The 13892-nt window shown below is 44.9% G+C and overlaps 1 protein-coding gene across 1 annotated transcript in view; it reads right to left on the reverse strand.

The window, feature by feature from the left end:
• The window catches only part of LOC141258812 (cytochrome P450 2K1-like), a 212421-nt gene that overhangs the window by 52706 nt on the left and 145823 nt on the right, over positions 1 to 13892 (reverse strand). The window contains exon 6 of the mRNA XM_073673959.1: positions 7934 to 8110. Within this exon, the coding sequence (XP_073530060.1) occupies positions 7934 to 8110 (177 nt within the window). The remainder of the gene's footprint in view (positions 1 to 7933; positions 8111 to 13892) is intronic.

Here is a 13892-nt window from a genome sequence, read left to right on the forward strand (position 1 = left end):
ATGCAGCAGAGGCAGGGGAACATTGTCAAAGGTCTGGGATAGTTTTCTCAGACCCTCCCAGCGCCCAGGCCCTGTTGCATGGGGTACTCTGACAATGAGGGAAAAGCTTGTGAAGATGCTGAAGGAGTACCTTGCCGACCATACCAATGTCTTCCGTGAGTCCTCTGGGCCTTATAACTATTGGGTATTCAAGCTGTACACATGGCATGAACAGGCTCTCAACGTCTTGGAGGTTCTGGCCTGACCTGCCGCTAGAGTTTTGTCAGAGTGGGTTTTTAGTGTCGCTGGGGGCATTATAACTGATAGGCGCATCCGCCTGTCAACTGAAAATGCTGACATGCTAACTCTTATAAAAATGAACAAGGGCTGGATTAGACCAGACTTCCCAACACCACTGGATGATAGCAGTGGAACATAAAGTCAAATCTAGTAGCTTTTTTGTGGGGGTCCCACCCGCTGACCCGCTGCTTTTATAATGGGAACATTTTTTTAACTGATTCATTCCTCTATGTCTCTTTCAAAGGGGTATTTGTTTTTTTTTCAAATTTTGGGCAGCCTTTGCATTCACTGCATACACAATAACAGTATAGGAGACCCATTCTTTCATAAATGAAACAGGATGTGCCTGATCATGTCTTACACACCACATGGGCAGATAAGGAAGTAAAATGTTAGGTGTGAATGAGCATTTTTTGGGGGGTTATTTATTTTGCCTTATATGCAAGTCATTACCCTGGAAAGAATGCCCCTTAACCTTTTTTTCCAGGAAAATCCATTTTGGTTTTGTTTTTGTATGTGTTATTGTGAATCTGTGAAAGAGGCGTAATACTCAGACAACATTGTTTACAGCAGTGACCTAGGAGTCAAAGATGCTTCCTGGGGTCTTCCCCCATGCTGTTCCCATGTCATTTCAGCACTGTTCCCATCGATTTGGGCAATTTATAGGCCCCCTGCAGATCTCCGAGTGCTCGCTCATCACTAGTAGCGAACTGGGGTCCCATTAGAGAAAGAAAAGACCGAGGCCCCTTGTACAGGCCTGAGTGTTTTTGACTTTCTCATTGATTTACAGTTACCTGAAGATAAATTGTCCTTGGTAAGGCAAACGGTGGACAGAGTGCAAAAATGACTTAAAGTGACTTTAAAAGAACTGCAGTACCTGTTACGGAGGTTCAATTTTGCTTGTAGAATTATGCCTATTGGCAGGGTATTTTATTTGAGGTTAGCCTGAGGCACGGCGGGGGTTAGTGCGCCGCACCATTATATATGTTTGAACAAGGATCATAGGGAAGATTTGTTGATATGGAAAATGTTTTTGGAGAATTATAATGGGAGGTCATTAATTCATGAGGTGGTGGTAGAAAGTTTTGATTGTGAGATTGACATGGATGTGGTTGGCAGTGCTGGTTATGGAGCTATTATAAAGGTCAGTGGAGTGTGGGTGAATGGCCTGGAAGGAACTGATGTATGTCAGGAATTTGGCATTGTTCTAATTGTTTCCTATAGTTGTAGCAGTATCAATGTGGGGGGATGCTTTTCGTAACTGGAAGATGAGGTTTCACTGTGATAACATGAGAGTGGTGTCAACTACCAACAGTCTCCCCTGTGATTAGATTGCCTAGGGAATTTGTATTGCGTTGTCTGGAGTTGAATGCATGGGTTGTAGCAGTACATGTCCCTGGAGTACAAAACTCAATTGCGGATTCCTTATGTCATTTCCAGTGGAATAGTTTCGGCATGTTGGCGCTTGAGGCAGAAGTTTCGGGAGTGGTCTGCCCCTTGCCTCTTTGGAATCTGGTTCGGGAGGAGCAGGCCGACTGATTCGTAATTAGATTTCACGTCAGACCTGGGCGTCATATGAGGCAGCTTGGCGAGTATGGGAAGGCTGGATGTCCTTTTGGGTTAATGTTGTATCGGATGAGGAGAGGATGTTAGTGGTTTTGTTTTTTGTTGGTAGAGCAGCGGACACAGGTTGGTCAGTAGCAAGGGTTAATAAGTTTTCAGCGGGTCTCACTTTCGGTTTCAAGTTACAGGGTTTTAGTGATGTAACAAAGTTTTTCTTTGTTAGGCTGGCTTTAAAATATTTTAGAAGGGGATCATGGGGGAAGGATCAGCGGAGGCCAATAACGTTTGGAGTACTAGAGAGGCTTGGGGCCAGAGGAAATCAAACGAATTGGGGGATGGAGTTTGAATCGTTATTTGTCATGCATAAGGAATTGGGGGTTGGATTGGTAAGCGCATGACGTTTTGTTTCATATGACTACACTGTGTGCAGAATTATTAGGCAAATGAGTATTTTGATCACATGATACTTTTTATACATGTTGTCCTACTCCAAGCTGCTTAGGCTTGAGAGCCAACTCCCAATTAAGTAAATCTGGTGATGTGCATATCTGAAATGAGGAGGGGTGTTGACTAATGACATCAAAACCCTATATAAGGTGTGCTTAATTATTAGGCAACTTCCTTTCCTTAGGCAAAATGGGTCAGAAGAGAGATTTGACAGGCTCTGAAAAGTCCAAAATTCTGAGATGTCTTGCAGAGGGATGAAGCAGTCTTGAAATTTCCAAATTTTTGAAGCGTGATCATCGAACGTTTCATGGAAAATAGCCAACAGGGTCGCAAGAAGCATGTTGGCCAAAAAAGGCCCAAAATAACTGCCCACGAATTGAGGAAAATCAAGCGTGAAGCTGCCAAGATGCCATTCGGCACCAGTTTTACCATATTTCATAGCTGCAACGTTACCGGAGTATCAAAAAGCACAAGGTGTGCGCTACTCAGGGACATCGCCAAGGTAAGGAAGGCTGAAAAACTACCACCTTTGAACAAGAAACATAAGATAAAATGTCAAGAATGGGCCAAGAAATATCTTAAGACTGATTTTTCAAAGGTTTTATGGACTGATGAAATGAGAGTGACTCTTGATGGGCCAGATGGATGGGCCAGAGGCTGGATCAGTAAAGGGCAGAGAGCTCCACTCCGACTCAGACGCCAGCAAGGTGGAGGTGGGGTCCTGGCATGGGCTGGTATCATCAAAGATGAACTTGTGGGACCTTTTCGGGTTGAGGATGGAGTGAAGCTCAACTCCCAGACCTACTGCCAGTTTCTAGAAGACAACTTCTTCAAGCAGTGGTACAGGAAAAAATCGGTATCGTTCAAGAAAAACATGATTTTCATTCACGACAATGCTTCATCACATGCATCCAACTACTCCACAGCATCTCTGGCCAGTAAAGGTCTAAAAGAAGAAAAAATAATGACACGGCCCCCTTGTTCACCTGATCTGAACCCCATAGAGAACCTGTGGTCCATCATAAAATGTGAGATCTACAGGGAGTGAAAACAGTACACCTCTCGGAACAGTGTCTGGGAGGCTGTGGTGGCTGCTGCACGCAATGTTGATCGAAAACAGATCAAGCAACTGACAGAATCTATGGATGAAAGGCTGTTGAGTGTCATCATAAAGAAAGGTGGCTATATTGATCAGTAATTTTTTGGTTTTGGTTTTTGCATGTCAGAAATGTTTATTTATAAATTTTGTGCACTGATATTGGTTTACCTGGTGAAAATAAACAAGTGAGATGGGATTATATTTGGTTTTTATTAAGTTGCCTAATAATTCGGCACAGTAATAGTTACCTGCACAAACAGATATCCTCCTAAGATAGCCAAATCGAAAAAAAAACCACTCCAACTTCCAAAAATATTAAGCTTGGATAGTTCTGAGTCTTTTGGGTTGATTGAGAACATAGTTGTTCATCAATAATAAAAATAATCCTCTAAAATTCAACTTGCCTAATAATTCTGCACACAGTGTATATTTTATATCGACATATTGTTAATTTTTTCTTTTGGTTCTTCATTGCAAGTGGTGTTCGATTATTAAATTGGATTTTTGGACATTCATTTGTGCATTGGTGGGCTCTGCAAATAGATGTTAGATGAAATCAAAAGCAGCGCTCACAAGATGGCGATGCAGGACTGGAAAAACGGGGAAGATGCTGGAAGGTGAGTATAAGACATAAGACTTGGGTTTAAAGTATCACTCCAGAGGTAAAAAAAGAAACCTGCTGTGCAGTGGTGCTTTAACTTTTAAATCAAGTATATTAGAAAATAGTTTAGATTATGGTATCAAATAGACGGGGATTTAGGATGAAAATTTATTTGGATTTCAGACCACTAAAATATGTAAAAAAAACTGACTTAAGTCCACATCATTTGCTGGCTTTAGATGGTTGTCCATGATGTTAACATTAATGGCCTTGCCTTAGGATAAGTCATCAAGGTCTGATCGGTGGTGGTGCGACACCCGGCACACTATACAGTAGATAGAGCAGCTCTGTAACTGGTCAGTTCTGGCCACCGCCAACACAAAGTTCTGCGGTGGGTCTGCGCACATGTCAGTGTGTTTCCAAGGACCGCGTGCTCCACACGCTGTCATGTCCATTTTTTTGCGGATACACGGTCCGCAAAACTGTCTCAAGCTGAACACACACAGATGACATCCGTGTGTCATCAGTGTGATACGTACTGGCGACTGGGAATCAGCGCTAAAGGTAGCGCTGTTCCCAAGCGCTGGTGCTGCACGCGGCCCTCATCTCAGTTCCCTGCCAGCGCTGCAATCAGCACCAGCAGGGACTAAGATGAAGGTAGTTGGAGTCTTCTCCCGCAGGGTCCCTGTGTAAAAATAAGATTAAAATAAAATTCATATACTCACCTGTCCCTAAGTGTCTTCTGCTGTATTCCATGTGACCGCTGACACAGAGGAGCCAGAGAGAATGTGCGGCTCTGGACCTGCGCTCAGTGAGTGACAGGACACCGCTCCAGAGCGACTCATTGTGCTTGTGTGTTATCTCTGCTGAGTCATTAGTACCAGACACACTCGCATCGTCCCCACAGCGCGTCATGTCGGCCACGCAGGATGAAAGCTTGGTGCGGGTCGCCCTCTGGTACGTGTGTGTTGGGGGTTGTGTGCAGGAGCAGACTGAGCTGTGACCTCTTTCTTGCACAAGGGGCTGCACCTGTGCTGGGAGCCAGTGCACTGTGCCAAGGCTGTGTGCAGACTGAGTGGCCACCTGAGCAGGCTGGTGTGTACCCAAGCTGGGGCTCCCTGCTCCTCCGTGCGGCTGCACCTGTTGGACCCTCACTGAGCAGACGGCGGCTGTGCGGCCCCTGGCAGCCTGCACCTGTCCGGGGCCCACTGCTTGCGGGGCCGGGGTCATTTATTCTGTCAGGGGCCGGGGCAAACAAAGCCCACTGTTGCTGCAATAATGTGATATGTGTGCCAACTATCCCTGTCCTCACTGATGTGCCATCTGTGCCATCTTTACTTATAGTGCCCCTTGTGTCATCTATTCCTGTGCTCACCCATGTGCCAGCTATACTTTTCAACACTGTGGAGGACTGTGGCGAGTGTCTAATACTCTGTGGTGGGTGGAGAGGCGTGGGGCCATTCTACTGTATGTAGGCCCTTTAATGTGCATGGAGGGCTGTGTGGGGGTCACAATTGGTGGGAACATACTGTGTTGGGCTCAACATACTTTGCCCTGGGAGTTGGGGTGGGGTACAGTAGGGTCATTATACTGTGCATGTGGAGGAATTCTCCATGGGGTATCGTATTGTGTTTAGGGGGCACTTTTGTTGGCATCATACTTTATGGGGGCAATGAAAGAGGAATCTAGGACTTCAGCAGGAAGAAAATTACTATGTAAAGGATAGAAAGTTGTGAGATCTGCTTTTCTGTGACCCCGACAATTATTTACATTTTTTGGGGGGGCCCCAATTAGAACTTCTGCTATGGGGCCCCAAGATTCTTATGTGCGCCCCTGATTATGGCTTACAGACAATTAAAACACAAAAGTCATTATCTCAGTAAATTAGAATACTTTATGACAGCAGCATTTTAAAATATTTTTGAAATCCAAAACGTTTTCCTACTAAAATGAATGTTCAGTAATTGCACTCAATACTTGGTCGGGACTCCTTTTGCATCACTTACTGCATCAATACGGCATGGCATGTAAGCGATCAGCCTGTGGCACTGCTGAGGTGTTATGGAAGCCCAGGTTGCTTTGACAGCAGCCTTCAGCTCGTCTGCATTGTTGGGTCTGGTGTCTCTCATCTTCCTCTTGACAATAGGCGAGTTTGAAGGCAAATCAAGCACCATGACACTGTTGTTTTTAAATAAGGTATTGGTACATTTGGCAGTGTGGACAGGTACCAAGTCCTTCTGGAGAATGAAATTTCCATCTCCTAAAAGCTTATCGGCAGAGGGAAGCATGAAGTGCTCTAAAATTTCCTGGTAGACGACTGCACTGACTTTGGTCTTGATTAGTGATGAGCGAGCATGCTCGTTGCTCGAGATTTACAGGCATGCTCGGGCGAGCACCTATTATCTTTAGCGTGCTCAGGCGTTAAGTTTTTGTCGCCCCTTGAACTTAATTTGCGACTGTTTGACAGCTTTAAGAACTTGGGAGGAATGCCAGTTTTTACAGCATTCCTCACATGTATTAGAGCTGTTAAATAGTCGCAAATCATGTTCAGGGAGTGACGAAAACTTAACGCCTGAGCATGCTAAAGATAATAGGTGCTCGCCTGAGCATGCTCGTAAATCTCGAGCAACGAGCATGCTCAATCATCACTGGTCTTGATAAAACACAGTTGACCTACACCAGCAGATGACATGGATTCCCAAACCATCACTGATTGTGGAAACTTCACACTAGACCTCAAACAGCTTGGATTGTGGCCTCTCCACTCTTCCTCCAGACTCTGGGACCTTGATTTCCAAAAGAAATTCAAAATTTACTTTCATCTGAAAACAGCACCTTGGACCACTGAGCAACAGTCCAGGTCTTTTTCTCCTTGGCCCAGGTAAGACGCTTCTGGCGTTGTCTATTGGTCATGAGTGGTTAAGCTCAAGGAATGCGACACTTGTAGCCCATGTCCTGAATACGTCTATGTGGTGGCTCTTTAAGCAATGACTCCAGCAGCAGTCCACTCCTTGTGAATCTCCCCCAAATTTTTGAATGGCCTTTTCTTAACAATCCTTTCAAGGTTATCCCGGTTGCTTGTGCACCTTTTTCTACCACATTTTTTCCTTCCACTAAACTTTTCATTAATGTGCTTGGCTACAGCACTCTGTGAACAGCCAGCTTCTTTAGCAATTATCTTTTGTGGCTTACCCTCCTTGTGGAGTGTGTCAATGACTACCTTCTGGACATCTTTCAAGTCAGCAGTCTCCCCCATGATTGCGGCGCCTACTGAAACAGATTAAGGGACATTTTTAAACGCTTAGGAAGCCTTTGCAGGTGTTTTTTGTTAATTATCTAACTTACTGAGATAATGACTTTTGTGTTTTCATTGGCTGTAATCCATAATCGTCAACATTAACAGAAATAAACACTTGAAATAGATCTCTTTGTTTCTAATGACTATATATAATATACAAGTTTAACTTTTTGTATTGAAGAACTGAAATAAATGAAATTTTTGATGATATTCTAATTTTGTGAGAAGCACCTGTATATGATGTTATTGATCCACTCCGGGCAATTTGCAAAACCCAACATGGAGCATAACAGAGGGCAGCAGACACAGGGGAAAGAAACGGAGACTGGCATACCTGAGATAGGTACGTAAGATGAGATAAATGACAGACTATCATGTGTACTATTGATTTATGAAATAAAAATTATTATAAGTTACTCTTTAAGTGATCGGCAACAGCCCCAGCCACCATGTGACATTTATAATACTACAGAATTTACACTTCTAAAATACAGTAACTACACCTAAGCAAGCCATATAGCTCCACCACTAGACACAGTTTTCTGGCAGTTCTATATAAAATACAACTAAATTGTGTTTTCAACATGAATTGCTCCAGACAACAACCTCAGCTATACCATACATATTACAGTACGTATATTAGTACCTCTCGTTGTTTCACCAAGAACGAGTCGATAAGATTCCTCTGGTCATTTACGTCCAGATGTTCCCTGTGGTTGGTGAAGGTCTCTCGAATGAATGCGTACAATTCATCCACATTCCTGAGCACCTTTGCCATCACACTCGTAAACCAGCGCATCACAGATGGATATGTGTTATAAAGCTGAACAAAAAAAAATAGATGACATTTGTACTTCTATTTCTAACGAGGTATATTCCTAAGAGTCTAACAAAACCTTTTATTAGAAATGCATTAATAAGCAGGGTTGAAAAGCAATGTCTGACTTTCATTTGTTCATTTTCATAGATTTTTAATTTATTATTACTTCTGTCAGATTCAAGTTATTTCTGTGACCATTGTGGGTTTTTCTTTCATTAAACAAGGGGTACCAAGAATTTTGACCACGTGTGTAAGTAATATTAGGTGGAGCAAACCAGATAGAGAGCACTAAAGAGGTAGTCAGCCCAGCATATGGAACTCCATTGAGTCCCCTACTCACATTTTGTTTTTTTCTTGTAGGGGCCATGGTCCACAAGATAGTGATCCATCGTGTTTCTTTTTGGGCAAGGATCTTTTTGATGTTCCTCCCTCAAAATATATCGTTGAATGTGGTATATCCTCACAGTATATATTATGCCACATGTGGTTGCCCCAGGGTAAACGTTGGCATGACATGTAGGGAGCTGAGAATCCGTATTAGCGAGCATGTGAGAGCTATTGGCACAATCAGATCAGTGGAGGACATCTCAACCGTGAAGACACTGCACAACATTTTAGAACTTTTCATGACTGTTGTGCTAAATCGTTGTCAGTACGTGGCATTGATATGGTAAACGGGGGCATTAGAGGGCAGAACCTCATAAAGATCCTTGCCCAAAAAGAAACACGATGGATCACTATCTTGGGGGCCATGGCCCCTCAGGGATTAAATGAAACAGTTTTGCGCCTTTTTTGTAGTCGACGTGCACCACCACTTGCCTCCATCTTTCCCTTTTTGTATTTATATATTATATAAATTGCTTTTTATATAGTGTTTTATATTATCATTATTTTGTTCTCTGACTATTTTACTCTTTTTGACAGCTACCTCTACTTTTTAATATTTGTATTGAAAGTTCCATGTGTTTGGATTCAAGAATGAGATGGGATATTGCTGATTACTAGAGATGAGCGGTGTTCGACTCGAACTGTTCGCCAATCTCAAATTCGAGCTGTTTTGGGCGGTGTTCGAGCCGTTCGACGAACCCGAACGATTTGCAAAAAATCCGGCTGTTCGAGGTTATGTTCGATAACTGGTCGTGCACCAAAATCGTAACTGGATTTTTTCACAGTTATACTGTTAATCAATGTTAATAGACAGTTTCAGTGTAGAGTGGGCGGGGGGGAGGGGCAGGGGATGGATCTCTGCAGAAATAATGCCGATCTCCATTTTTTTTTTTTCCCACATTTACAGTGGGGAGGTGCACTCTGTCAGCCTATCAGCAGCGCACACACTCAGCGAAGTGCTTTTTTTTCACACAAGCAAGGGCATGTGTCACTGGCTGTATATGTCACAAGTCCTTGCCCTATAAGACCCAGCCATTTTCCCCGTTGCCACCATTTTCTCACTGCTGCAGCTGAGTGTTAGACGGCACCCCTACTGCTGTGGGCGCTATACTTTGTAACTGTGTGAATTGCAAGCGAATTTGCTGTTAAATAGACAGGTAGGTTTAGGGAGTAGGAACTAGTTGTAATTGCAGCCCTTTAGAGGGCTAGGTTACAGCAGTTCCTAGCACTTTTTGCCAGGCAGGTCTGTGCCAGTGCTGTGCAAGTGTCTTTCACAACATTTGGCTAAATCTAGCTAAGCCAATCCTTTTGGGCCTCTAGAAGTGTGTGTTAGTCAGTGGAGTAGCCTATCTGTGTTGCAAGCTACACCACCTGTGTATCTGATACCAATTTTTTACTGCAAACCTTTGGGGCATAGTAGCAGTGTCTGTTACTCATTGGAGTAGCCCATCTGTACCAAGCTACACCACCTTTGTATTTAATAACAATTTTTTACTGCATCTAACCCAGTAAATACTTTGGGGCCTGTAACAGTGTCTGTTACTCATTGTAGTAGCCCATCTGTACCAAGGTACACCACCTTTGTATTTAATATTTTTTTACTGCATCTAGCCAAGTAAATACTTTGGGCCTGTAGCAGTGTCTGTTGCTCATTGTAGTAGCCCATATGTACCAAGCTACACCACCTTTGTATTTAATAACAATTTTTTACTGCATCTAGCCCAGTAAATACTTTTGGGCCTGTATCAGTGTCTGTTGCTCATTGTAGTAGCCCATCTGTACCAAACTATACCACCTTTGTATTTAATAACAATTTTTTACTGCATCTAGCCCAGTAAATACTTTTGGGCCTGTAGCAGTGTCTGCTACTCATTGTAGCAGCCCATCTGTACCAAGCTACACCACTTTTGTATTTAATAACAATTTTTTACTGCATCTAGCCCAGTAAATACTTTTGGGCCTGTAGAAGTGTCTGTTGCTCATTATAGTAGCCCATCTATACCAAGCTATACCACCTTTGTATTTAATAAAAAAAAATTTACTGCATCTAGCCCAGTAAATACTTTTGGGCCTGTAGCAGTGTCTGCTACTCATTGTAGTAGCCCATCTGTATCAAGCTACACCACCTGTGTATCTAATAAAATTGTTTTACTGCATCTAACCCAGCCAATCCTTTTGGGCTAGTACGACAGTTTGGCCACTCAGCTCTGCTAGGTTTCCATCCATTGTTTTTTGTGCTAACAACTACAGAGTTGTCAATTAGTTAACCACAAAAATGAGTGGCTAAAGGCCTGCTGCTGGTGGAAAGGGGAATAGGCGTGTTGGAAAGGGTAAAAAATGTTGTGTCAATGGGGTAGGTGTTAAAGCAACAGTAACATCTGCAGAAGAAAGACCATCTTCCAGCCAAACTAAGATGTCTACTTCTTTTCGTGGACAATGTGATACGATCCCTTTCTTACGGACACGCCAATCGCAACTAATTCCAGATGAGGCACAAAAACAGCAGGTGCTTCAACGGATATCAAGTGCTCCTTCAAGTGGGCTCTCCTCCACCTCAACTTCAACATCACAAATACTCCAGTCCTCAAAGGTGTCACCCCAATCGCGCTTGCTTCCTCACAGCTCCCAAGTCTCCAGCTGCCGGTTTGAGTATGGGGTAACACAGATGGTTGAGTCTGCAGAGCTGTTTACTCATACTATAGCCTGGGAAACGGAGGTCGGCTCTAGAGCTTCTGGCAATCCAGACGAGGAAATGATCTGCACTGATGCCCAGAATCTTTATGAGTCGGATCCAGGACCAGATGAAGAAGGTTCTGAGCATAATGTAGACCCTCGTTCCCAAACTGTAACTCCTGTTGGTGGAGACAATGATGAAGACAATGATGAGACTCAAATACCTGATTGGAGGGACAACTTGACTTTTCGATCAGGGCAGGAAGAGGTTGGCTCTGAGGACGACGTGTGTGAGAACACACAGGGTGATGATGATGAGGTTGGAGATCCCACTTACTGTCAACCCACAGTCAGCCAGTCGATGAGGTCAGCAGAGGAGGTGGAGGAGGATGCTATTGACGACGAGGTTAGGTTGTGCCTTCCTGGACAGAGACGTAGTACTGGAAGCACGTCAACAACTGCATCCTCAACCACAACTCTGCTTCTGACCACAAGTCGTCGTGGCTCTTCAGGTCGCATGGGCTCCAAGCCTTGCATAGCCTGGGCATATTTTCAGATCGATAAGGATGACCCAACTCGTGTTATCTGTAATATTTGTCACCAAAAGCTAAGTAGAGGCAAAAAAATCCATAGTTTGAGTACTTCATGCTTGAACCGTCACATAGATATGTAGCATAAGTTGCAGTGGGAAGCTCACTGTGCTACAATGCGGCCTAGCGGGCCGTCCCAACCACCGTCTGCCCCATCTTGTGCATCCGTGGCCTCTTCATCCTCTGTGACTGGGGGTACAGCAGTCACACATGTTTTTGGATGCAGACCTGCCACCTCTTTACCTGCAACAGCCAGTGTGATTGGCAGGTCATCATTTCATTTGGAAGTAGAAACACCAGCTGGTGTTGAGCGCTCTCCGACATCGAAAGCACCACCTTTGGATCAAGGCAACCTAACTTTTCCACCTGCATCTTCCTCACAGACCGGCAGTTTGCCGGGGACACCCTACTCAACCCCGTCTAAGCACAACAGCCAGCCCTCGGTCCCTCAGATGTGGACAAGTAAAAGACCATTTCCTCCTAGCCATGACAAAGCTAAGAGGTTGAATTTCACCATCTGCAAGCTGTTGGCTACAGGAATGCTGCCTTTCCGCCTGGTGGACACAGAGGATTTTCGAGACCTTATGTCCATCGCAGTGCCCCAGTACCAGATGCCCAGTCGGCACTACTTCTCAAAGAAAGGTGTGCCTGCGCTCCACCAGCATGTCGCACACAACATCACCGCTTCTTTTATAAACTCTGTGTGTGACAGGGTGCATTTCACCACAGACACTTTGGCGAGTCGGCATGGACAGGGGAGTTACATGTCGCTGACTGGGTAACTATGGTGACAGCAGGACAAGGGGCTGCTGTCCAAGCCTTGACATCCCCACGAGTTGTGCGTCAATCCTCTTTATCTAGATGTTCCTCCACTGCTTCTTCCTCCTCAACCTCCTCTCGGTCCTCCACCTGCACCAAAAGCCTGTCTGGTAATGCCACCCACTTTCTAACTGCGCAGAAGGAATCCTGCACACCTCCTTACTATGCTGGCAGCAGGGCTCAATGGCATCAGGCGGTGTTTAATTTGAAATGTCTGGGAAATGTGAGTCACACAGCTGAGGAGTTGTGGTCAGCTCCGGAGACCCAGTTTCATTAATGGTTGTCTCCACTGGACCTGCAACCAGGGTAGGCCGTGTGTGACAATGCTCCAAACCTGGGTGCGGCCCTTCGCCGGGGCAATGTCACACACGTGCCTTGTATGGCTCACGTGTTAAACCTGGTTGTCCAGCATTTTTTAGCCCACTATCCCAGACTAGATGGCCTTCTGCAGAGGGCACGGTCGCTGTGTGCTCACTTCTGCCGTTCACATCCCACAGCTCAATGACTTACATCTCTACAGAAATCGTTGGGCCTGCCAGTTCACCGGCTGAAATGCGATGTGCCGACACGATGGAATTCAACTCTGCACATGTTGCAGCGAAAATGGCAGCACTGACAAGCCCTGGTGCAATACGTTCTGACGTATAGCCTGGGCCAATGAGATCCAGAGGTGGGGCAAATCACGCTGCAGGAGTGGTCTCAGATCAGGGACCTATGCACCCTTCTGCACAGTTTTGAAATGGCGACGAAGATGTTTAGTGCTGACGATGCCATTATCAGCATGACTATTCCGGTGATTTACATGCTGGAGCACACGTTAAACAGAATTCGTAGTCAGGTGGTGGGACAAGAGGAGGTGGAGGAAGTAGAGGAGGAGTCGTATGCGGAAGGGATAACATCTCCAAGGTCCAGACGGTTGGCAGCACCAATGTGGCAGGCATGGGAGGGTGGGGGAGAGGGATTAACCAGGGCACATGGTAGCAGCCAAACTGTTGAGGAAGGTGCAGGAGCTGAGGAAGAAGTGGAGGACGAACTGGCGATGGGCATGGAAGACTCATCAGATGAGGGAGACCTTGATGACATTTCTGTTGTGCGAGGTTGGGGGAGAGGGCAGAGGAAGGAAGGATGTTTCTTACCTCGCTACCAACACAACAAGGACTTGGTCCTCCTGGATGCGCAAGACACATGAGTGCCTTCTTGCTGCACTACCTGCAACATGACCCTCGGACTGTCAGAATTCGAAGTAATCCTGAATACTGGGTTGCCACACTCTTAGATCCCCGGTACAAAAGTAAATTTGCCGAAATAATTCCTGT

Source organism: Phyllobates terribilis, unplaced genomic scaffold, assembly GCF_046119375.1.
Source record: "Phyllobates terribilis strain yellow unplaced genomic scaffold, ASM4611937v1 Scaffold_3__8_contigs__length_932513732, whole genome shotgun sequence".
NCBI classification, from domain to species: Eukaryota; Metazoa; Chordata; class Amphibia; order Anura; family Dendrobatidae; genus Phyllobates; species Phyllobates terribilis.